Source organism: Canis aureus, chromosome 9 (genome assembly GCF_053574225.1).
Source record: "Canis aureus isolate CA01 chromosome 9, VMU_Caureus_v.1.0, whole genome shotgun sequence".
Taxonomy (NCBI): domain Eukaryota; kingdom Metazoa; phylum Chordata; class Mammalia; order Carnivora; family Canidae; genus Canis; species Canis aureus.
Window position 1 is genome coordinate 49,922,502 of NC_135619.1, and position 25,062 is coordinate 49,947,563.

The 25,062-nt window shown below is 50.0% G+C and overlaps 2 protein-coding genes across 13 annotated transcripts in view; both read left to right on the forward strand.

Moving 5' to 3' along the window:
• The window catches only part of PSEN1 (presenilin 1), a 79,439-nt gene extending 72,931 nt beyond the window's left edge, over nt 1-6,508 (forward strand). For all 3 annotated transcript variants that reach the window (XM_077909895.1, XM_077909897.1, XM_077909896.1), the window contains exons 11-12: nt 80-198; nt 2,124-6,508. In XM_077909895.1, the coding sequence (XP_077766021.1) occupies nt 80-198; nt 2,124-2,279 (275 nt within the window). In that variant the 3' untranslated portion in view covers nt 2,280-6,508. The remainder of the gene's footprint in view (nt 1-79; nt 199-2,123) is intronic.
• A 13,263-nt stretch (nt 6,509-19,771) lies between these two features.
• PAPLN (papilin, proteoglycan like sulfated glycoprotein) overlaps nt 19,772-25,062 on the forward strand; it is a 35,101-nt gene continuing 29,810 nt past the window's right edge. For 2 of the 10 annotated variants that reach the window (XM_077909911.1, XM_077909915.1), the window contains exons 1-3: nt 19,772-19,816; nt 21,616-21,678; nt 23,999-24,114. In XM_077909911.1, the coding sequence (XP_077766037.1) occupies nt 21,622-21,678; nt 23,999-24,114 (173 nt within the window). In that variant the 5' untranslated portion in view covers nt 19,772-19,816; nt 21,616-21,621. The other 8 variants (XM_077909907.1, XM_077909912.1, XM_077909908.1 and 5 more) reach the window with 6 other exon arrangements.

Consider the following 25,062-nt stretch of genomic DNA (forward strand, 5'->3'; position numbering starts at 1 on the left):
TTTTCTTTTTTTTTATTTGCAGCAGTGACGTTTTTAAATTGATCGGAAAGTGACAAATTTCATAATTATTCTTTTTTAGGGGGAGTAAAACTTGGATTAGGAGATTTCATTTTCTACAGTGTTCTGGTTGGTAAAGCTTCTGCAACAGCCAGTGGAGACTGGAACACAACCATAGCCTGTTTTGTAGCCATATTAATTGTAAGTATACATTAATAAAAACGTGTCAGGACTCCTCATCTCAGAACTCTTGATTATGCTGCTCCTTGAAGGTGGTCCATTTTAACCCCAGCTGGGCTGAGTGTGCCAGTCACCTGGAGAACTTTAAAAATAATTAATAATAATAATTGAACCTTACTTGAATAGGTCACCACCTGGCCCCCCCATTAAAATCAAAATCACCTGGGGGCTTTAAGAACTATGCATCCCTGTCCTGAGATTTTTTTTTTTTTTTTTAAGTTTGATTTATCTAAGAAATTTCTATACACATTGTGGGGCTTGAACTCACAACCCTGAGATCAAGAGCTGCATGCTCCTCGGACAGAGCCAGCCAGGGGCCCCTGCCCTGAGATATATACAGTTTTAATTTTGTGTTCTTGTTGTTTTTAAAGTTCCCTGGAAAGTTCTGATAGGCACCTCAGGTTACGAACTGCTGCTTCAAGCCTAGCAGTGTAGCTATGTAGGAAATAGGCTATGTTATCAGTCTTCAAGGGGTACTTGGATCCTTACTTAGTTCGTAAGTCTCGTGGTGATTTTGCCTTTAATGCCACAACCTGCAGCAAACAGTGCTTGTTGGGCAGCAGGTATGAGGCAAGAAAAGCTAACACAATGCATGATGCCATGTAGATCTTGCTTTAGTGTCACAGCATAAACCCTGAAGCTTTCCAAACTAAGTAGGCTGTAAGATATTTCTTATTGGTATTTTTGCTAAAGGTATATGTGAGTGAAATTAGATGAGAGCCTTTACTTAAACATTTATGATGACATCTGTGGTTTATCATGATAATAAAACCATCTAGAAATTTCATGTAATTTATCTTTCTTTTGAGGTTAGTTGTCTGGATGTGTTGTATCTTTTAAGAAGAAAATAACTTACTCTGGATAAACCTGAACTGATGCTCAGTTTTCAGACCATGTCTCAGTAGCTAGGGTTAAAAAAATGGACTATATTATATGACTGCTGGGTTTACAGGTATTCCTCTACTTTCTGAAAGTTCATATTACACCACTTAACTGTTTTTTGGGTGTTTTGTTTTGTTTTGTTTTGTTTTGTTTTGTTTTGTTTTGTTTTTTTACTAACCAAAAGAAATCCAAGGAGGATTTTTTTTTTTTAAAGATTTTATTTATTTATTCATGAGAGACGGAGAGAGAGGCAGAGACCGGCAGAGGAAGAAGCAGGCTCTCTGCAGGAGCCTGATGTGGGACTTGATCCCCAACCCCGGGATCAGGCCGAGTCAAAGGCAGATGCTTAACCACTAAGCTTAACCACTAAATCGACCCAAGGAGGATTTTTACTTTTACAAAAAAAGCATTCTCATACTAATGAAGGACTTCCGTAAAAGTGAAGTGGCATAATTCAAACTTTGAGAAAATGGGGATATGGGGATATGCTTCACTTTATGTCATTTTGGCTTACAAAAGGCTTTGTAGGAATGCTCTACTTTCAGATAGAGAAACCTGTATATACTTCATAAACTTATACTGGTTTATTCAGTGAGCATCTCTTTGCCCCCATGTAACATAGAGGGTGTTCTTCACCTCTGGTATTTTAGCCAGCCAAACTAAACTCACAGTAGCCAATCAATATTTTAGATAGAAATTTTTTTTTTAGATAGAAATTTCAGTATTATTTAAGTTAAAATAGTTTTACTTATTTTTGGATTATATTTCTTATCTAGAATTAGGGGGTGAAGTATCAACAGCTTGTAAATAATGAACTCTAATGCTGCAAAGGAAAAGAAATGTTTCCAAATTAAAAAAAAAAAAAAAAAAAGTCCCAAAATTTAACCTTAAAGGATAGTATTCAGTGAACTAAATTAAGACCAGGACTTGTGATTGGGTTGTTTTTGCATGAAATGCTTCCGTAATTTTGTCTGAATTTATGTCTTTTCCCCTCTACTCCACAGGGTTTGTGCCTTACATTATTACTCCTTGCCATTTTCAAGAAAGCATTGCCAGCTCTTCCGATCTCCATCACTTTTGGGCTTGTTTTCTACTTTGCCACAGATTATCTTGTACAGCCCTTTATGGACCAATTAGCATTCCATCAATTTTATATTTAGCATATTTGCAATTAGAATCCCATGGATTTTTCTCCTTTGACTATAATAAAATCTGGGGAGGACAAAGATGATTTTCCTGTGTCCACATCTAACAAAGGCAAGATTCCCAGCTGGACTTTTTGCAGCTTCCTTCCAAGTCTTCCTGACCACCTGTACCATTGGGCACTAGAAGGGAGGTATCTACAGAAACTGGTTTGAACATACGTCATTGTGATGGACTGAGTCCCTCGGTGCAAAAACTACCAGATTTGAGGGACAAGGCTAAGGAAGAGGGATGGACCACGAAGTTGCTGTGCTCCTGCCAGCCGAGTAACCCTTGGTCACAGGTGGATTTTACTAACATTGCAGACTCTCAGGACTACCATTACCAAGAAATTAAATGGCGTGGTTTAAACCAAACAAGACTCTTCATCTTAAACTACATGTTGAAGATCAACCTAATTAACATGTATTGAATTCTGAAATTTTTCAGGAGGTACTGTAAGGAAAGCGGGCACCAGCGGCAAAATGAAAAGGTTTTTGAAAAGGGGCTCCAACTTTCACTTTCAGATCTTTTTTGCTGCAGACTTATCATTTTTAAATAAGACTTTTTTTTTCCACTTTGAGTCAAGTCAGATGTATAGGTTGATTTTGAAAAGTTTCATTTTCAAGAACTGAAATTCAGTACTATCAACAGTTGCCATGTCTTCCCACGGCCAGTATGAACTGATCTTGAGGCTTGCTTTATCCTAAAAGTCTTAGCCTCAGGTTCTAAATTCAGTAATTTCTGGAAAGAGTGGAATGATACCCAAACGGTTTCCTATCAGCCTTAGGTGCATTCTGGATTTTCCACCAAATTCTTTATTTTTACACATACTTGTAGGGTCACTTGCCCCTGGATGCTTCCATCGTTCCCATCTCTCCCTGACTCCCCCATAAGCATTCTCTTACACAGTAAATGAGACAGCTCTGTTGTGGTAGCAGATGATACAGTTATTCTAGGATTTTACTCTTTGTGTGGTGCAAAGAACGTGTTATAAATCAGTGCTGTCAGCCTCGCTGTCATAATTTCTTCAGTAGCAAATACAATGTGTGCCCAAAGACAGTGGAATTAAAGAAGAGTAAAATGGCTGGTGAAGCACTTTCTGTCCTGGTTTTTCTTTTTCTTTTTCTTTCTTTTTTTTTTTTTTTTTTTTACTACAATCCATTGTTTCTCACCATGGGTCAGAATTTGAACCAATAGCCAAAATGCTGGTGGTTTATAAAGTCAGTTGTATCAGTACAAAGTTGGAGTTTAGAGAAAGCCATGATTTTACTCGGTGAGCCTTGCATGGGAGGACCTAGGGTCAGGAGGAGAGCCAGCTGCCAAGAAGAGAAAGAAGGGGCCTCTAACAGCCAGTAGGACAATATGAGCTCACGTCCCGTGGGCAGATGTTAAGGAGGAGGGCCAGTTTATTCCTCAGGAACCTCACAGTGGGTGTTCTGTGCTTTCTCTTCTGCCTTACGTTTCATTTCTGTAGACCTTTGAACCGGCAGTTGGGTTGAGGCCAAGCACAGCTCAACTAAGGGCATAAACAGAGCCATTAGCCCATGGGCACATGACTCCTCTAAGCAAAGCTTTGCTGGGCATAACCCTTCTACCACTGACAGCTTCTGCCACTGATACTCCTACCACTACACCTTAGCCATGGTGATCAGACTGTAAGCATTTGTGAGAAACTTAGTCTTCCTTTGTGGCTGAAGAAAGGCCAACTTTTCTTCTTGTTCCTGCTTTCTCTCCAACCTGTTGTGTGATCTGGTTTGCACTTCTCCTTGGAGTGTAGGACATCTGTTTTCTGTCACAGAATATTTCTTAAACTAACTTGAGCAGCAGTGTGCTGTTCATAACCAGAGCAGAAGCAAAACTGGCTCATATTAGGCAGTTGAGAACTGCAGGAAAAAGAAAAACAAACCAAGTGCTATGCACAGAAAGAATGGTGCATAAAACAATAGGTTCTCTCATCTCTTTGTTTAGCCCCTTTCCAAGAGTCTTTTTCCTCAGATATGTAGCAATATGGGTATTATCTTCTAGAAAGACACATGAATCAGCAACTACAACAAAACCATCTGTACATGTTTGTGATATGAGGCAGTTTTGAGGGAGTCCTGATCTATAGTAGTTTATTTGTGCATAGCCCCCAAAGTACCATATCTTTCACAAAAGGTTCATCCCGGAAGAGGATCTGTGGTGTGAGTGTGACTATGTCCATCCTTTGTATCACTGTCCACCTAGAAAGACTGCAATAAAACGCACTTTCTACAAGATGCAACCACATCTCAGCATAGAGAGAACTCTTCTTACTTCTTGAAGTCACCAACCTCAGATGCAGAACTTTGCCTTGGAACTTTCTTCTTAGGTTCAATAAAACAGTTTTTCTGAAATACCAATAATGCTAGTCTTCCACCATGAAGAATAGTCATCAGGGAAAACCATAGCAAGTCCCCTGAGGATGTGCCCTCACACAGAGCAGGGGTGGCTATGGGGCCAGGCCAAACAAAGCAGACTGAGCCCAGGCAACCTGTTTAATGAAGAGGATGAAAAAAGTGGCCACTAATGTCTGGGTCTGACTGGCTTCCAGAATACAGAGTGTTTATATACAGAAGGCTGCTACAAACCAGCCTGTGGGCATACCAACCATATTTGGAAGATCTGTGGACCTTTTTTCCAAAGAGGAAGAGCTTGCTTTTCCTGTTTTTGATTCTCACTTAGGTTAGTGTGTGGTCCTAGGATCACAGATCTCACTGTAAATGATTAAATTTCTTGCGAAAAAAGCTTTCTAAGCAACTTGGAAGAAAACAATCATAAATGAATGATTTATTGATTTTACTACAGAAGCAACTAGAGAGACAGTCTTCACTTTTAAAGTCCCGGATCCCCAGTTTTTAAAGTCTCTTGATTTTTAAAAACTCTCCTTGCCTAACCGATGTTGATACCATAAATTTAGTTGCTTCCCCTTTACTTGGCCTCAAAAAACTTTATATAAGTAGTCTTGATCATAATTTGTAGAATATGGGACAAAAGCTCCCACATAAGATCTCCCAGGGTCAGCATCTCAAGGAAGTCTCTAGTCCTGAACCTCAGGGCCTGGCCTTGCATATTCACCCATTCATGATCTAGCCCTGGAAGAAAAAGAGCTCAGAAACCACTATGAAAAGATTTATTCAGTGTCTTCCGTGTTCCTGGCATGGTGCTGGAGTCTAAAGATGCAAAGAGAGGAGTAAGGCATATCCTCAGAATGCAGCTATAGTTTCCTGTTTACTGATAGATGCATCTTTAACTTCTCTAAAATATCAGGTACTTGTCAGTAACCCCTTTTCGTGGTTACCTTTTGATGTCATAAAGGTGACTTGATTCTTCTGGAAACCACTCCTTTCTGTAAAGTACTTTTTCTCTCTGTGCTTTTGGATAGTCTGTAACAGTCTGACCTGCTGTTCTAGAACCTCACCTCTGGGGTATCCACAAAGCTGACTCTGATCAGGGTGGGGATGGGGGTACTTGAAAACTGGACATTTGGTCTTGCCCTTGGGATGAAACAACATGATAATCATGAGTTTGAGCCCAGAAGTGATCCTTGTGATCTTCTTCTCTAAATCCCCCAAACAGGAGATTAAAAACCATGGTTTCAGCTCTTCATGGCCCTCGGTGAAATGGCTGAGCAGAGTGTTCCTAACAAGGCTTCATCACACCTCCCAAATCCTCTGGATGGCATCCTCTGAATAGTCCTCTCTGGTAGGAAAAACCTCAAATGCACATATTAAAAATCAGGAGAGTGCTGAAATTAACCATTTCTCTGTTTTCCGGGGCCTTGGACAGCTGCAACATTGCCCTGAGGAAGTAGCTGGGTCCATTCTGGGTCCTGGAACGTGGTGTTGGCACTTCAGCCCAGGGTGTGTAGCAGGAAAGCCTTCCCAGGAAGCAGTTTTCCTTTGAAAATAATTCTAAAAGGACAGCTTCAAAATCAACTGTAGAGAGTAGTGAGCACAGGATTGTCTATTTATGGTGTGATTGGAGGTACTGGCTAGAGGTTTCAGTGGGATAATTTACATGTCCGTCGTTTGGCTTTTGCTTCTACAGACACTGCTTTGTACATGATTCAGACTGTGAATCCATCTTTTTTAAATACCTTTCAAATTCTTGGTAAGATATAATTTTGATAGATGATTGCAGATTTTCTTGTATTTGTCAAATTAATAAAGACCGCATGAATCCAGCTGTGCTAATTTTCTTACATGGAAGTATTATAATGTGTAACTGAGAACTCTTGAACTGTTATCAGGAACCGTTAAACACAAATGCATTGTTTCTGTTATTCACTCATACTGGTAGGGGGTAAATTGCAAGTCTCGAAACAACTATTCTTAATACTTAGTTTCTGAAACCATTTTTTTCTAGAAAACATCTAAAATTGATGCTGAAGCTGTCAAAACAAGAATTTACATGTATGCTGTACAATGCAGATATCTTATGTACTGGAGGCTTATCTTTCAAAGTTATGATGTGGGTACCTGGCTGGCTCAGTTAATAGAGCATGCAAACCCCTTATTTTTGGTGGGGGAGGAAAAAAATCCGAAACTTATTCTCCAACAAGAGAGCATCAGCAGGTAAAACTACAGGGGTTTCTCCACATACATTCACAGGAGCATGATTTGCTTAACAGGGAGAAAGGCTCTGGTGTGTTCTCTGTAACAGTATCCACATCACAGTGTAAACAGGTACTCGCATTGTGTTCTCAACTTACAATTCCAGAAGGAAAGGCACAAAGTGGCAAAAAAAAAAAGTTCTTTTTGGATCCTAAAGTCAGGTGCAATAACACAGACCAACTTTTGATAACAGTCTTGATCTACTTTTCCACAAAGGAGGAGATCCTCCACTCAGAAAGTAAGGTCTTTCTTTCTACTTCCTTGTTCAACCATCAGAGCGTGTTTCATCATTACATATACAAAAAGCGGGGCGGGGGGGGGGTAGTTTAAAAAAATCACAAAAATATCTTCAACAACGTCTGGCTGTAGAGCATGCAACCCTTGATAGGATTGTGAATTCAAGCCCCATGTTGGGTGTAGAGCTTACTTAAAAAAGAAACAAAAACAAAAACAAATGATGTAGGTCACATCAGTGAAAAAAAGCAACACTTTTTTTGATAGCCCTGTCACTTGCCTAAAACTCTCCAAAACCTTTTGTTTCTAAACATTGAGTAGCACATAAAATATTGGGAATTATTGATCAGAAATAAGATGGTGGTAGGGCACCTGGGTGGCTGAGTCAGTTAAGCATCTGCCTTCAGATCAGGTGCTGGTCTCAGGGTCCTGGGATTAAGCCCTGCTCAAGCTCCCTGTTCAGTGGGGAATCTGCCTTTCCCTCTTCCTCTGCTCCCCCCGCCCCCACTTGTGTTCTCTCTCTTTCTCAAATAAATAAAATCTTAAAAAAAAAAAAAAGGGGGGGGATCCCTGGGTGGCGCAGCGGTTTAGCGCCTGCCTTTGGCCCAGGGCACGATCCTGGACACCCAGGATTGAATCCCGCGTCGGGCTCCCGGTGCATGGAGCCTGCTTCTCCCTCTGCCTCTCTCTCTCTGTGTGACTATCATAAAAAAAAAAAAAAAAAAAAAAGAGATTGTGGCAGGAAAACCAAAGTTAGCTATTGTCTTCAAAAAGAGCATGTGGGATCCCTGGGTGGCGCAGCGGTTTGGCCCCTGCCTTTGGCCCAGGGCGCGATCCTGGAGACCCGGGATCGAATCCCACATCGGGCTCCCGGTGCATGGAGCCTGCTTCTCCTTCTGCCTATGTCTCTGTCTCTCTCTCTCTCTCTGTGTGTGACTATCATAAATAAATAAAAATTTAAAAAAAAACAACAAAAAAAGGAGCATGTAAGAGATACATTACTGGGTACATTGGCTAAGAACACCAAGAAGAGGAAAGGTGTTCATTCCCTCCTTGGGATTCACAGGCATCATTTGCTTTTACGAATCTTATAGGCAGTGTCACTAGAGTCTGCCACAGAAATATGATTTGTCCTCATCAGCTGGGAGGGGTTTCTGATTTTTAGGGGCGTTGACAATGGTGGGTTTTTGCTTTTTTTTTTTTTTTTTTTTAGATTTTGTTTTATTTTTATTTATTCATGAGAGACAGGCAGAGGGAGAAGCAGGCTCCATGCACCGGCATCCTGATAATGGTGTTCTTAATGAGAATGAAGACTCCTCAAGCAGGGTTGAGAAGCAAGAATAATGAGGTTGGATTCTGGTATCACTTGGTAAGTACCAGAGTCTTCTGTAACCCAACCATCTCCTCTGGGGAGGGATTCCTTTGTGTGCTCTGTATGTGTATGTGGTGGGGGGATCCTTGCCTACCAATAGCTTAGGATCTGGTTAAAAGTAAAATGACAACATACATGAGTACCAGCAAGTATGATGACTTGACTCATTACATCATTTGAATGGGAGTGCAGAGCCACATGACATGTTTTAAGATCAGAATATTTCTAGAAACAAAGTTGGAAAAAAGTTTGAGAAAAAGGAAGAATCTGAATTGGCATGAAGACAAAGGATATACACCAAAAACGAAGGAGAGACCCCAAGGACAATTGGTTTTTTAATTAAAATGATGATTTATCCAGAGGAAAATCCAATTAGCTAACTAAATCTGTTGCCATATTTACTGAGAATATACTTTCTTCATTAAGTGACTTGTAGAACCCATGGAGGATGTGATCTGACCTACTACAGGGGCCTTTTAGCACAGGGACCTCATAATCTTGGCCAACATTGATTCTCCTACAGGGGCTGGCTCTTCTGTGCCTCGAATGCCACACCCTCTAAAGGGGAGAGATGGAGGAACCTCAAACCAAGTTTGTTGGAGTCCTAATTCTTTTTTTTTTTTTTTTTTTTTTTTAGGATTTATTTTTAAGTAGTCTCTACACCCAACACGGGGCTCAAACTCACAACCCCTGAGATCAAAAGTTGCACACTCTACTGACTGAGCCAGCCAGGCATCTCAGTGGAGTCCTAATTCTTAGGACAAGGGGTAACATACCCCCACCCCCTTTTTAAGATTTCATTTATTTGAGAGACAGCAGGAAAGAGAGAGCACGTACAGGAGAAGGGGAAGCAGACTCCCCACTGAGCAGGGAGCCCAGTGTGGGACCAGAATCCCGAGATCATGACCTGAGCCCAAGGGAGATGCTTAACGGACTATGTCAGCCCCGGGGGTGACATACTCTTCCTGCCATTGTTATCCCCTTTTTCCCCAGAACTACAATAGTTTTAATTATGTAGTAGCCCAAGGTCAATTCCTCATGCAAAAGAAGAAAGGATTTTGTTACCCCTCTACCCATAGCATACCTCGAGGTGGACTGCGGGTAAGATTCGGATTGTGATTAGTTTTCTTGGGTAGCCGACCTAGCCAAGAGCCACTAAACTCGGCGATGTGTACAAGGAAGATCTGAAGTTGAAATAACACTAGATCACTATATTTATACTACGTTTAAATACCTGAATTTAAGTGAGTTCTTTAAGAGCTGGCGCATCCCCTCAGAATAGGGCTATCACGGTGATGGTCACAGAGTAGTCTCTCAAATATGGAGAGAGACTGAGGAGAGATTTGGGGGACTTTATCCTGCATCTGGATTTTCAAAGATTTTGTCCACCAAGTGCTGTAAGTCATTAGGCAGTAATTTGGTTTTCTGTTTACTAATTGGATGTACCTACATATGCCATAAAATAGCATTAGGCTTGTTTAGTGAGGTGACTGGGTTTTACTTGCATGACCAGAGAGCTGCAAATGTATGATTTCTTAAGATTTTCTCAGACAGGGGCACCGGGGTGGCTCAGTGGTTGAGTGTCTGCCGTTGGCTCAGGTCCTGGTCCTGGGGTCCTGGGATCGAGTCCCACCTCAGGGACTCTGGTTCCCTGCAGGGAGCCTGCTTTTCCCTCTATGTCTCTGCCTCTCTGTGTCTCTCATAAATATAGAATCTTTTAAAAAGAATTTTTTTCTCTCGAACAAAATGACCTCTCTGCCATCCTTCTGCCCTAGTGGGTTTCCCACTGTTCCTCCACCCCTTTCCCTCCTAACTCAGGGGTCTTCTCTGGAGTAACACAGCCAGAAGGTCATCAGTTAAAAAACATCATCAGGCTTGAGGCCTGTTAAATGTCCGTGGAAGGGGACAGGCTCTTCTATGCTGGGTGATCTCAGCCTGCACTCACCTCTTGCTATCTGTGCTTTCCAGGGCTGCTGGGGAGAGAAGGGCCAGACTTCCTATTTTCTCACAGTGGTGACCCTAATGCCCGGTTGCTCTACTGGCCATTCAGAAGGGGGAGTTCCATGAATGTTTGGTAACGGAATCCCACCGAGCAGCCAGGCCTCAGGTGAACATGCTATTGATGGCATAGCCCCTTTAGCTCTGGCAACCCAGGATTCTGTCCTCTAAGCCAGGGCACTCCTTTGTGGTCAGGTGGGCCCCTGGCAGTGACCCCGGAGCAGGCCCTGGAGGGAGGCCTAGGGACCAGGGCCTTCCCCCTGCCCCTGTGTACATGTAGCAAGTCATCCTTGAGGGACTCCTTTTAGCCGGCAAGGACCAGACTTTCCTCCTTCCCTCTTGTGCTGTACATAAATTGATGAGGTAATCCACAGACTTGTTGCAAGTGATTATGCAACTTTGGTCATTAGAGATGTGACTCACCGAGGCCCTCCAAGCTTATGATAATTGTGGTATGAATTGATTTTCATTTTTAGGTCAAAGGCACTGGTAAACAGTTTTGTGAGGGGAGGCAGGTGGTCTGACCCCGAGAAGCCGGTGCCCGTCGGAGGTCTGGGGGGAGCAGGGCGGGGATCCGGGCTCCCTGCCCACCGTCCTGGCTGCTAGCAAGGCCCTCCTCCTCCTCCCCTGGCAGCGCCCCAGCCTCCTGCGGGTGGGGCCGAAGAGGAGGAGGGTGAGGCCTGGCCGCCCGCACAGGGCCCCCGCCCCGCCCCTGGGGCTGGAGTCTCCCCATCACCCCCTCCCCACGCGCCCCGGCCGGCCCAGCTGTTTCCGCAGCCGCGCCCCACTAGCCCAGGGTTCCCTGTCCTGCTGGGCCGGTGCCCTCCTCCCGCGTCCCTGCAGTCCTGGGGTCCCACGCTCCTGCGGCTCCCACAGCCCCTGCACAAAAGAGGTCTTGTTGACCCAGACGCTTCTGAGCAGGGGTTGGGGTGGCCGTGGGTGTCCCTCCCAGCTGGCCTCCAGGCCCCCCCTCCACTCTCTAGGGGAGTGGGGACCAGCTGGCCACGGGTGGGGAGCTGGGTGTGTGCGCTCACCGCCCCATCCTAGGCCTCCTGGGAGTGAGCGATGTCATGGGTGGATTAGGGGTCCACAGGAGGGGATTTCCATGCATGATGACATAAACAGGCTGCGTGTGGGGGAACATGTTTTAAATGAGAGCAAACATTTACCAGTTTTGCCCTTACTTACAAGGCTGTGCTGGGGGAGGCCAGTTGGCCTTATCTGCTTAAGAGAGCCCCTATTTATAAACAGGTGGTCAGAGTTGAATCCAAACAGGATTCTTCCCCTAGGGCACACTTGTGACATTGAGAAATATATGGGTTTGTCCTGGGTCAATGTCACCACGTGGAATGTGGAAGGGATAAAGGAACAGTTCTTAATACTTGTACTTAACCCTCCTTTAACCAAGAAAAGCCCTGAGACAACTACTTGCCCCATTAAATGCCCCATTAAACCACTTCCACGGAGCGCTTACTATCAGTGCGCCTGCGACACCAGGGTCCTAGGTCATCCTCGTCCCACCTGTGAGAAAGTGGAAGCTTTGAGACAACCAGTCACAGCCGCAGACTCACCCACTAGGAAGCGGGAGAGGGCAATGGGCCCAGAGCCCCGGCCTCCTGCCTCCAGGACAGAGGCTCGCTGGAGATCTGTTTCTGTCAAACTGGGTCACCTCTCCGGGCCTCCGTTTTGTCCTCTGTAAATGCGGAGTCTGACTGACGACGTTCCTCAGGTTTTCTAACTAAAGCTCAACAACACCTGGCCCATAGTGGCTGCCCCAGGCAGAAATGTCTGGAGTTGAAAAAAAAGAAAGACAAAAAATTTAATTGTATCTCACAAGGTATTTTGTCATTTTATTCTGGCAAAGTCTACACAGAAATTACCATGTGGGGATGCCTGGGTGGCTCCGTGGTTGAGCTTCTGCCTTGGCTGGGCGCCATCCCACAGCCTGCGGGGAGCCTGCTTCTCCCTCTGCCTGTGTCTCTGCCTCTCTCTCTGTGTGTCTGCCTCTCATGAATAAATAAATAAAATCTTAAAAAAAAAAAAGAAAAATGAAGAAACTGCTCTGCAGGAAGGTTAACTTGCCAGATGTGTCCCAGCCAGTGAGTAGAGACTCCAACCCAGACCTGCGGACCGCGCCAGCTCACACCTCCTCCCACCCCACCGTCTCCCATGCGCCCACCTTCACAGCCCCACCACGATGGAGTTCAGCAGGCCACTAGCAGCCATCACCCCCGTCAGTATTACTGTGTAACCCCATTTGTAGTTATGTCCTGTTTAATTTTTATGGATTTACAATCCCTTATTTGCGATTATGAAATTCAGAAGGCTTGGAAACCTGAAAGGTTTCTTCTGAGTTTGGGAGAAGACCTGGCCTGAACAAATGTCAGGCTATTTAGAGTCTCAGTTTAGCCTGTTTTGGTCAATATTCGTATATTTTGCTGGTTTTGTTGTTGTTTTCTGTTGGTTAGTTTTTGTTTTTTTTTTTATTTTTAATTTATTCATGAGAGACACAAAGAGAGAGAGAGAAAGGCAGAGACACAGGCAGAGGGAGAAGCAGGTTCCATACAGGGAGCCCGATGTGGGACTCGATTCCAGAACTCCAGGATCATGCCCTGGGCCAATGGCATGCACTAAACTGCTGAGGCACCCAGGGATCCCCATTTGGTTAGTTTTGATTAAAGAGGGCTTCCAGACTATTCTGGAGGCAGTTTAGTAACTTCTAAAAGCTGAAAAATGCTCAATCCTGAAACACATTTGGTCCTAAGAGTTCCTGATAAGGAATTGGGACCTAGATATAGGATTATAGTTATATAAAATCTATAAAAATAGGGCAGCCCGGGTGGCTCAGCAGTTTAGCGCCGCCTTCAGCCCAGGGCCTGTCCTGGAGACCCGGAATCGAGTCCCACATCGGGCTCCTTGCATGGAGCCTGCTTCTCCCTCTGCCTGTGTCTCTGCTTCTCTCTCCTCTCTCTGTGTCTCTCATGAATAAATAAAATATTTTTTAAAATAATAAAATCTATAAAAATAAAAAGCTTAGGGATGCTTGGGTGGCTTAGTGGTTGAGCGTCTGCCTTTGGCTCCAGGCATAGTCCCTGGGTCCTGGGATGGAGTCCTGCATCAGGCTTCCCCACAGGGAGCCTGCTTCTCCCTCTGCCTGTGTCTGACTCTCTCTCTCCATGTCTCTCATGAATAATTTTAAAAATCTAAAAAAAATAAAAAGCTTAGACCCAGTCTTATGTCTATAAATCTTTAAGTGGTGTTTTACTCAAAGATAAGGGTCAGGATAACAGGTCCACAAATTACCAAAGTTAGGCTCCTAACCTACCCACAAAATTAGTAGAATTTCCTTCTTCATTTAACTTGAGTGTTGGGAAGTCTATTTCTGAATTGAGAGGTACTGATCCTCTTGAGTTTCTGGGTAATGTTTCTAGGCCTGTGGCACAAAGCACAGACACTTCTCAGTTTCCAGGCTGAGAGTTATCCAAATACAGAGGTTGGAGCAGCAAGGAGAAAAGCAGTGCCCTGGGAGTGTGGTGGAGAGAGACCTGGAAGAAAGGACCCGGGCACCTGGGTGGCTCAGTCAGTTAAGCGACCGCCTTGGGCTCAGGTTGTGATCTCAGGGTCCTGGAATCAATCGAGTCCACAAAGGACTCCCTGCTCTGTGGAGAGCCTGCTTCTCCCTCTGTCTCTGCCTGCCACTACCCCTGCTTGTGCTCACACTCAAACACACGCATGTGCTCTCTTTCTCTCTCAAATAAGTAAAATCTTAAAAGGAAGAATATGGAGAAGGAGAAAGAAGGAGAAGAAGGGACCCAAAAGCCCTGGCAACTGCAACTGGCCCCGTGGGGGTCCCAATCAGGTGCCTCCCTGGCAGCCCCCCAGCAATAGCAGCAACAGAGCAGGAGATGCTAGGCCAGAGATGCAGGGGCTGCACGGAGGGAAGGAGGACTTGCCCTGTCTCTGTCACTGTTGATGGAGACCCCAAGGCTGCTGGCAATCAGCTGCAGGATGCCAAGTGTACTCTGGATGCTGGGGCACCCACCCTGTGCTGAGGGGGACCCGCCTGGGCTGGTCCCACATCCCATACTGACCTTTGTAGGGGCCTGGGCCTCAAATCCTTCTCCCCCTTGGGAGGCAGAATGTGGGCGAGGGTGGGCTCCTCACATCTGTTCCCTTAGTCTTCAGAAGCTCATGGGGTTAGTTTCTGCAGAGGATACTGTAGCCCCTCCTTATAGGTGTGTGTTTGTGTGTGTGTGTGTGTGTGTGTGTGTGTGTGTGTTCCTGTGTAGAAGGAAAGGGATAAAATCTCTGAGGCTGGAGCTGCTGAGGGGAAACCAAAACAGGGCAGGTTTTCTGGAAAGCCCCCTTCTCCCCTGTGTTGCTGCTGTCCTGACTGGTCTCCTGCCTCAACTGGTTTCTGCAAATGGTCTCCCCGTCCCTACTGGTGACTTGTCCCAGGATCTGGGTTGAAGATGGGGCAGGTGTCAGACCTGATGTCACTGAAGGACATCCCAGGACTTATTCTTTAAAAAAAAAAAAATTATTTATTTATTCATGAGAGACACAGAGAGAGAGGCAGAGACACAGGCAGAGGGAGAAGCAGGCTCCATGGGAGGGCGATACGGGACTCCATCCCGGGACCCTGGGATCAGGCCCTGAGCCAAAGGCAGATGCTCAACCACTGAGCCACCAGGTGTCCCCCAGGACGTATTCTTTCTCTCTGGATGGCCCTCGTGTCTGCAGGGAGGGCCGGGGAGTTATATCTCTGTCCCAGCTTTGGGGTTAAAACTCCCCTCCAAAGGCCAGGTGGCATCCTTAGGGCGGCAGCTGCCAGACATACTGAGCACTGGACTCTCACTCTCATGGTCTGGCTTGGTTGTTTCAAGGTCCTGACTCGGATGTGGCAGCAAGAGGGGGAGGACAACAGATTAGCGGGGGACCTGGAAGCAGGCTCGAGGGGCGGGCAGACAGGTAAGGAGCACTTAGCTGTGCGAGTCCCCCCGCCCCCCCGCTGGGACTCTTGCCGAGGGAGACGCTATACGGGTGGGAGGGTGAAGGGCAGGTGGAGAGAAATGGCGGGGTCCTCCCATGTGAAGGGTTCTCTTTCCTTTTGGGTTCCCAGCAGGCTGTGGCACAGTGGCGCTCCCGGCTATTGGGCCGTAAGACTTCCCCGGCCACATGCTGCAATGCCACGCCGCCCCCAGGATGTGAAGGCTCCAAGGGCAGGACAGCCTGTGCGTTGGAGGCCACGGCTTCTGCTCTGTGGTTTGTGCCTTGGTAGCTTGAAAACAGCCATGGAGGATTTACGCCATGGGCATTGATAAATGCTCTTAATCTCCTCCAGAGAGCTGGTTGGTAAACGTTTAGCACCACCGGCCAGGTCTGTCCCCAGCTTCTGGCAGAGCAGGCCCTCAAATGTTCAAGGAATGAATGAACAACCATCAGAAAGGGAGGAAGAGAAGCAGCATCCTCTAAGCTCAACAAATACCACGTGATCAGTGCTGCAGGGAGGTGGCAGACATCTGTTTTCTGGGTGGGGGGTGGGGGTAGGGGGTAGCCCAGCCTCTGAACGAGGTTCCCATCTGGGGGACCTGCCAATTTTTGTTTCTTAGGTCTTGGTGGTCAGGGCGCAGGCATGCTCCTGTTGGGGTTGGCGTCTACAAGGGCCATTCAGGGCTTTATCCGGGGGCGATATGGGTTAGTGTGACCTGAAAGAGGTGGTGGCAGTAGTCCAGTGTCCAGCAGGACAGTCCTACCAGAACCATTCCTGGGCCATGATCTATGACCTTGGCAGGGACTCCGGCCCTTATCTGTGCCTGACCCTCTAGCCTTCCTGTCAATTCCATGAGCGCTCGATGTCCTTACCCCAAGCAAATTTTCTGTTTACGTGAACTGCATCTTTTTCTGTGGATTGCAACCAGGAACCCTGCGTGGCAGATCAGCTGAGATGTGCAAGAGCTCTGTGAGGGGAAGCGCTGCGAAGACAAGCAGGTGGGAGCAGGAAGCCGGGTGGCCTTCAGAATGTGATGGAGACCGGATGTGTGGTCACTGGAAGCTGTCACCAGCCGTGCTCCCTACACCATGCTCTCTTGAGGGACACCTTCAGGGCTGCCACAAACCTCTGATGCATGTACAAAGAAGGGAAAAAAAACCCATATCCCTGACCTTGCAATGTCCACAATTTAGAGGGAGAAAGAGAGACAAATGTATCCCTATCGTAGTTCCAAAGTGCAACTCCCCCGCCCCCCGCCCCGGGAGCACAGAGGAGGCATAATGGAAGGCTTCCTGGAAGTGGCGAATCCTGGGAACCCTGAGGCTCTTGGGGTTTTGCCTTCTCCCTTTTCTCTCCAGGGTTCCATCCCCCCTCAGCCTTACAAAAAGATCCGGCCACTGATTTCTAGGTTGTGTCCCTGGATCTGCAATCTGCAGAGATGATCTGGATGTAAGAAATCCAGGGCACAGGCAGAGGGAGTGTGGGGCAGAAGGAACTAACTTTTGCCAAGCACTTAGTAGGCGCTTTATGGAAGCCACCTACTTCCCCCCCCACCCTCTGCGTGGGGCTCAGGTGAGCACGTTGAGGCTTAAGGTGACACGACTTTCCTAAGTTCACACACTACAAGAAGCAGGACGGGTTCCCAGTCTAGGGGTGTCTGCCTCCGAGGGCTGCACTCCTTCTGCCACCCTGGGCCACTCAGCCCCCCAGGTGGAAGGGAGCATGGGGGGTGTCGGGCCAGTGCGGAGGGGGAAGGTCTCCCCCTTTCCCCTGGAATCTTCTTTCTAAATGGTATGTGCACCATTTGTGCACACCAGTTTTTGGTGGACAGTTGTGTGCTGGGCACCGTACTCAGCACGTCTCTGGGGCAGCAGAACTTGAGGCTTGTTGGGAACTTCTTGCCCAAGCCAGTAACTGCTTGGGCCTTGCTGGTGGGTCCGGGGCTGCAGCACTGTGTGTGGGCTCTGCCTCCCTGCCCCACCCCTGCTCTGTGTGGGGTCAGGGCGGGGAGTAAGAAATCATGGCCCGGGTGTCTGAGAGGGGATCCTGGAGGAAAAACAGGAACAGGCCAGGAAGGAAGGTGCCTCAGCTACCCACCCCCCACAGCAGGAGAAGCAGCTTCCTCCTCCTGGATGGGGACCTTTGACCAAGCTCAGAAAATTCCTGGCTGATGGAAGGAACTATTTTCCTTTTCTAGACAGGCTTTGGCTAATTCCACTCTCTTGTCTCTGCCAAGCTTTATCTTTGCCTAAGAATTCACACCAGTCCCCAGGGGCCCTTGCTACACAGCTGCTGCTGCTTCTCTCTCTCTTCACTGATGGGTAAGAAGTGGGACAGATTCAAAATGCTAATGTTTCAGTAAGCATTTGGTCTGAACATCAGTGACAGCCTAGAGGAATGGCCCACAGGACCTGGCTAGGAAGTGGGGTGGGGGGATCTGAACAAGGGGTGAGCTTCTCACTGGTGACTTTTCTCTGCCTCAGTGGAGGTCCGGGAGGAATTGACCAGAGTGGTCAGGGTAAGCAAAGGCCGGGAGGTCTGAGAGGGTGAGGATTGAACCGCACCAGCCTAGCGACCTCCCCACCTCCCACGTGGCCCAGGGCCAATGCTATTTTCCTGGGGGTAGGTGATTTTCAGTTTCACAAAAGCGATGGCAGGCAAGAAGTGCCTTTGTTGACAAAAAGGACAACTAGGAAAGGAAACTAAATTTACCACAGTTATCGAGCGCCTACCTTGATCCCAACAAGTGCCCTGGGCACAGGTGATGGTGAGGCAAGCTTCATCCTCTGCTTACAGCGGAGTCAGAGAGACTCAGATTCCCACAGGTGCATAGACACACCGGAAACCAGAGCAGATAGGGACAGAGACCTCGGAAGCAGGGTGGGCACCAACTCTGCCTGCTATGGTGTGAGGACCTCTTCTAGAGGAGGTGACATTTGGCCAGGGCCTTGAGGGATGAGTAGGAGTTTGCAAGGTAGAGTGGGTTTCCAGGGTGCATTCTCGGCAGTAGGAAAAAGCTGGCTAGAAGGGTAGGAAACAGCAGTGTATGTGTGGAGAAACTCAGCTCTGGCTCAAGTGCAGGCTACCTTGGAGATACTGCAGGTTCAGTTCCAAACCACTGCGATAAAGTGAATGTCCTAATAAAGTGAGTCAAATAAATTTTGGTTTCCTAGTGTATATGAACCTTAGTTTACATTATCCTGTAGTCTATTAAGGGTGCGATAGCATGTCTAGAAAAACAATTTTTAAGAAGTAAACTGTATGGGACGCCTGCGTAGCTCAGTGGTTAAGCATCTGCCTTCTGCTCAGGGTGTGATCCTGGAGTCCCAGGATCGAGTCCCACATCGGGCTCCCCACAGGGAGGCTGCTTCTCCCTCTGCCTGTGTCTCTGCCTCTCTCTGTGTGTGTGTCTCATGAATAAATAAATAAAACCTTAAAAATAAAGTAAACTGTATGCCCAAAGTGGGGCTTGAGCTCACAACCAATGAGATCAAGAGTCCCATGCTCTACCCACTGAGCCAGGCAGGTGTTGCTAAAAAACCAATTTTTCTAACTAAAAAATACTTTATTGCTGAAAAATGCTAGTCATCATATCTGAGCTTTCAGGGCATCATAACCCGGGATCACCATAACAAACAGAAAATAATGAAACATTTTGAAATATTGCAAGAGTTACCAATACATGACACACAGACACCGAGTGGACAAGAGCAGTTTGGAAAAATGGGTGTCCACCGGCTTGCTCCAGGCAGGGTTGCCACAAACCTTAATTTTGTAAAAAATGCAAAATTATTTGCAAAGTGGAATATAGCAAATCACACCCCCCCCAAATTCTAACACAACCCCAAGGAGGCAGGATAAAGTGAGGTCTCCCTGTATAGAATTCAGGGGTGGAAGAGGAGCAGATGGCTGGACACAGGGGTGTGCTGTAGGTACGATGGGCGTGGAGGGGGGGATGATGCACAGATGGGTGGCTCGGCACAGAGGGAGAGGGACGGGGTGGTGGCTGGTGCCCGCCCCAGAGGGGAAACCCAGGATGGAGGGCACGCCAAGCCCCGCACAGACCCAAGGGGACGCGGCCCCGTCACCGCGCGGGCCGCTCCCCGGGGGCTGCGGATGGGCGTCCGCAGGGCTGGGGGGGGGGAGACGGGGCGGGGAGGAGGCAGCCCGCGGCGGGGAGACAAGTCCAACCTCCGCGGGCGGGCCGCGCCGCCAGGCCCACCTCCCATTCCCAGGGCGGGCACCGGCGGAGCCGCAGGCGGGCCGCGCGCCCCGGGACAGGTAGGCGAGCGCAGCACAGGGACCCGGCGGCAGGGGCTGCGCGGGCCGGGAGGGGGCAGCCCGGAGGGGACCCCGCCCCGCCCCGCCCCGTCCGCCGGGTCGCCGCTCGCCCCGCGCCCCCCCGACCCTGCCCCGCCCAGGCACGGGCTCCCGAGACCCAGCGCCCCCCCGGGTGCCCCGGGGCGCGCACCTGCTGGGTGGCCCCGCGCCGGCGTGGGAAGCGCACCTGTCGGCGGGAGGGGGCGGCCGGAGGGCGGGCGGCGGGCGCCTCCTCGCGACCCTCGCGGGGCCGCCTCCTGAGTCGGGGCGGCCGGGGCGCGGCGGGCCCTGCCCCCGGGCAGCTGGGGGAGCCCCGCCGAGGAGGGGGGGCAGGACCCAGGGCTGGCCCTGCAGTCGGACGCTGCTTTGTTTCTGCTTCTCTCCCAAGTGAACTGAAATAGGGCATTTGGGACCTCGGGGCGGCAGCGCGGGGCTCGATCTAGGGTAACCGGAGCAGCGCGGAGCAGGGGGTGGCGGTTGCAGGCGAAGTCTCTGCGGCCGCCGCTCCTCCGCCCCCGCCCCCCCCCCCCGGGCGCTCACCTGCGCCCCAGGCGGCCGCCGGCAGAGAAGCGTCCCTGGTCGCTCGGCGGGTCCTCAGCCCCAGGACCGGGTTCGCAGAGCGACGCGGGCCTGCCCCTGCCCCTGCCCCTGCCCCTGCCCCTGCCCCTGCCGCACGCTGCTGTTGCGGGAGCTGTGGGCGCAGAGCCAGGTCGCTCGGGGTGGTGGCGAGTGGGGAGCAGAAGCAGCCCCCCCCCCCCCGCGCCTGCTAGCCCCGGGAGCCTCTGATGTGACTGTGACAACAATGACTAAAGGAATCACTGTCTGTGCTAAATTAACGAAGCATGTAGGTCGCCAAATGTGCCAGGTTAAGTTTTGCTGAACCTGGCTTGTGCATGCAGTTTCGCCCTTGCAAAATGAAGTCACATCGTACTTCAAAAAGTTTAGGACATTGGTAGAATTATGGATTTTCAGATTTAAATGTGCAAGTCAATACTTGTTTAATGTTTCGTACTGAAGGAGCATATTGCTTATGTCATTCTCCAGTACACTGACATGTACACACATGCACACATACTGTGCACAGACGCACACACTCCTCACATATGCACACCACACTGCACACAGAGTTTACACACACACCAACACACAGTACCTTGGACATGGGCACACACTGCACTCCTGCATAGTCACACACAGCCTGCACACCCAGACAGCACACTGCGTATTCACACACACACACACACACACCCTGCATACTCCCACAGCACCACAGGCACACTGGTGACAGAACCTACCCGTGGAGCTTTTCTTGTGGAGAGAAATGCTGGCTTGGGTTTAAAGCAGGATACAACTGGCTTTTTTGAAAGCATCTTTGGAGGGTTTCTTTTAAAAAATTATATTAAGTCTTTAAAACAACTAGTGTAATGGCTTTTTAAAAAAGAAATTCTCTTGCTAAATTAAAACCGTGAGACTCATTGCTTTGATTCTGAACTTGTCTTCCAGCAACGGGTATTTTTTAATTGCCCCCCTCCCTTTTTTTTTACCCTTTGAACTATTGAAAGAGGGTAGTCTTGAACTCGCGGAAGCCAGTAGTAGACAGGCCTTCGGCCCCCCACGTGAGTGCGACGGCCCGGGCGCACCTGAGGACACACACACACACACACACACACACACCCTGTCGTCCCTCCGCGGCTCCCGGGTCACCTGCGGGCCCGAGCCCGGCCCCGCGGCGCCCGCTCCAACCCCGGCGTCTCCCGCAGGCGGAGATGCGGCTGCTGCTGCTGCTCGCGCCCCTGCTGCTGGCGCCCGCGCCCGGGGCCTCGGTGAGTGCGGCCCTGCCCGGCCCCCGGGGCCCCAGCTGGGGAGCGGGAGAGGCTCGCCCCAACCCAGGCCTCTGCGGGGAGGGCGCCCTGGGGCTTGGGACGAGGGGGGAGCCGCCCCGCCGCAGCCTGGAGCCCCCTCTCCCCCCTCTCCCGGCGGGGCGGCCGCGTCCTGCGGCCAAGGCCTGCGCGGGGCAGCTGGTGGGGAACCCAGGGACCCTCAGCTCTTTCAAAACGGGGTGGAACCTTGAAGAGGGCCAGTCCCAGGTGCCCAGAGAGGCCGTCCCCGCTGCAGGGCGCAGCGTGCAACTTCCCAGCGCCCTCCTCCTTCAGAAGGTGCTGGGTGCACCCTAATGCTACCCTCCAATCCAGGGCGCTCTTCCAAAGTGGAAGGAAGGGGAAGGGGTGGTGCTGGCACCAGCCAAGGTGCAGGGTTAGAGGCCCATCCTATCATCTGCCCTCGACCCAATTGAGCTGCCTCTCAGCTTACTGTGCTTAGTGGTTCCCCTCCCCCTGGGGGCTTAGCTCTAGATGGAGCAGGGACAGCCGGTAGGACTTTCTGAGATGGTAAAGGATGTTCCAAAAGTGTGCTGTCCGGTAAGGTAGACACTTGGTCCTGTGGCCACTGAGCACATGAAAGTGGCCAGTGCAACGGAAGGATGAAGTGTTTGATTTGATTTGATTTGAATTAACCTCAACAGCCACCTGTAGCTAACGGCTACCATATAGCGCAAACTTAGAGCGTGGATGCAGGAGCCAACTAGTGATCAGACTAGCTGTTTTGTTACCGGGGCCCAAAGGACGGGGCTCCCCGGAAAGCAAACCTGGATCCTGAGGTTATATAAGAAATCTTCTAGAAGGCGGGACCCACCTCTGTGGAGGGGAGGGTCCACAGAGGTGGGCTTTGTCCTGGATGCTGCTCCGGTCAAGCTTCTCCTGGCACTGACAGGGTAGAGAGCACAGAAGCAGCCAGGTCCCATCCTGCCCCTGGAGAGCTCTTCGCAGGGGGAGCCCCACAGCTCTGCCCACCCCTCCGCGAGGCAGGCGGTCCTTGGGGAAGGGAAGGGAAATGCCACCACTGTGGAGTGTTAGTCAAGGATGAGAAGGGCCTCTTGGCAGGGGCGGGCAGAGGTGGACGCCAGTGGTGGCCAGTGGGCGCTCCTCCAAAGCCGCATTGACCCAGCACTGGCCACAGTCAGAGGGGTAGGTGGGCCAGAGCCCTCCTTTCACGTCCTCTCCATCACTTCCCACAGTCACCTCTGCCACCACCCGCCCCCGTCGTCCTTGGCACAGGCTTTCCCTGATGAAGGCCACCACTTAGGTGGAGGGGCTGCCAGCGTCAGGACCCCAGGATGAAACCCAGAGCCACCCTCTAACTGCTGCATGGCCATAAACGAATCAGACCTTAGAGTCCCTTTAACTGTGCAGGTGAAATGAGTCCAGGTGTACACAACACCCTGGGTCCTGGTAGGTGCTTTCTGCCTTAGAAACACCTGAATAACCTTTCCTGCCTCCCCCTCTGCACCGCCTGTGGGCTCAGGTGGGGCGGTGAGCTCTCCTGTGCCCTCCACTGTGCCCACACAGCTCAACTGCCTCTCGTTTGGGGCTCGGGGGGGGGTATCCCCAAGTGCTTCTCGGCCCTTCTCAGTGCTGACAGGGGTTTGGGAGAAGAAGAGTGGAGATGCCGCCTGGCCAGCATGCCCAGTCGCCACCTGCCAACCCCAGGCTGGTCAGGGGTGGCTTCCTCTGCCTTGGTTCCCACGCTCTCACACCCACCCCTGCACAGGGCAGTTCTGGGAACAGCACAGCAGGAAAGAGGGTCTCTGAGGTACCTTGTGGGGGGGGCGGGAGCGAGTCACAGGGGGAGAGGCTGGGTGCTAAGAGCCGCTGGAGCAGGTGAGGACAAGCCAGCGGAGGGCGGACAGGACAGGCTCAATTCTGGCTGCACACCAGGGGCTCGTGGTTGGGGTAATTAGGGGGAAACAAGACGTGCCTGTGCTTCCTGGGGCTGCAGCCAAATGTACTTTCTTTTCTGGGAGAGACTGTGTGGAGGGGGGCATGGCCCTGGGCTCTGGGGGGCTGCGTCCCTCCCTCCTGCGGAGAGTGGCCATCTGCCTCTTGGGAAGCAAGGGCGGGTTGGTAAAGGCTCGAAGCTCCTTGGAGGGGGGGAAGCTGGCTCGTTCTGTGAGTGTTTGGGGCGCCTGGGAGAGAGACTCACAGGCTCCCAAGGTGAGGCAGGGGACCATCTCTCGCCAGGAACCCTCCGGTGAGCCCGAGGGGACTGAGTGCAGACTCACACTTCTGAGCGTGTCTTTTCCTCCAGGCTCCCAAGGTGAGGCGGCAAAGTGACACCTGGGGCCCCTGGGGTACCTGGAGCCCCTGCAGCCGGACCTGCGGAGGGGGCATCAGCTTCCGGGAGCGCCCCTGCTACTCCCGGAGGTAGGAGGGCTGGACGGGTGGCTTGTTAGGAGAGGACAGGGGGCAGGCTGCCCGGGAGTCAGCTGGTCCTGGTGTCACCCGCGTGGACCTGGCCGGCCCCCACCAAACAATAGGTTTTGTTGCGGGAGCAGGTTGGATGGAGAATTTGAAATCACGTCAGTTCCCACTACACTTATTCCAACAATCAGCCTGATTTCAGGGGGTTAGAGCCGTGTGTGCTCCACCCTCCCCTGAGTCTCTAGTTCCGAACGCTGTGTCTGGCATGTGGCAGGTGCCCTAAATTCTTGGTGAATGAACCATCTTCAATTCTTTTTTTTTTTTCTTTTTAAGATTTTATTTATTTATTCATGAGAGACACAGGCAGAGGGAGAAGCAGGCTCCATGCAGGGAGGCCGATGCGGGACTCGATCCCAGGTCTCCAGGATCACCCCCTGGGCCGAAGGCGGCGCTAAACCCCTGAGCCACCGGGGCTGCCCAACAAGCTTCAATTCTTAACCTGTGCTGTTTCTCTCCCTTTGGCTTCTTTGTTGTGTATAGACGCCTCCCACTTTAAGTGAAGTATCAAGCACCTAAGAGGTGCTGTGTACTCTGATAGGTGCCAGAGGGGTGTGGGGCACAACACAAGGTGGGGGGACCCTTTGTGAGTGGGTATAACTCCCTATCCCTGAGAACCTCGTGTGCGGAGGAAGAGACAGGAGCTATTACTCCAGGCCCATATACTCCGTAAATGCACAGTGACCTCACCAGGTGGGTATATACTACATCTTATTTTATCTCCAAAGGCAGAATTTGGGTTTTCTCTGGAAATGTGCTGTAAGAGCAGGGTAGCCCCGAGTTAGAGGAACTCTGGGATAGACTTCCGAGTCTAGCATAAAGTCTAAACACGGGGCTCACTGTAGCTCCCCGAGGGGCCGCGTGTGTGGGCGCCCCTCGTCTGCCCGGCGTGGC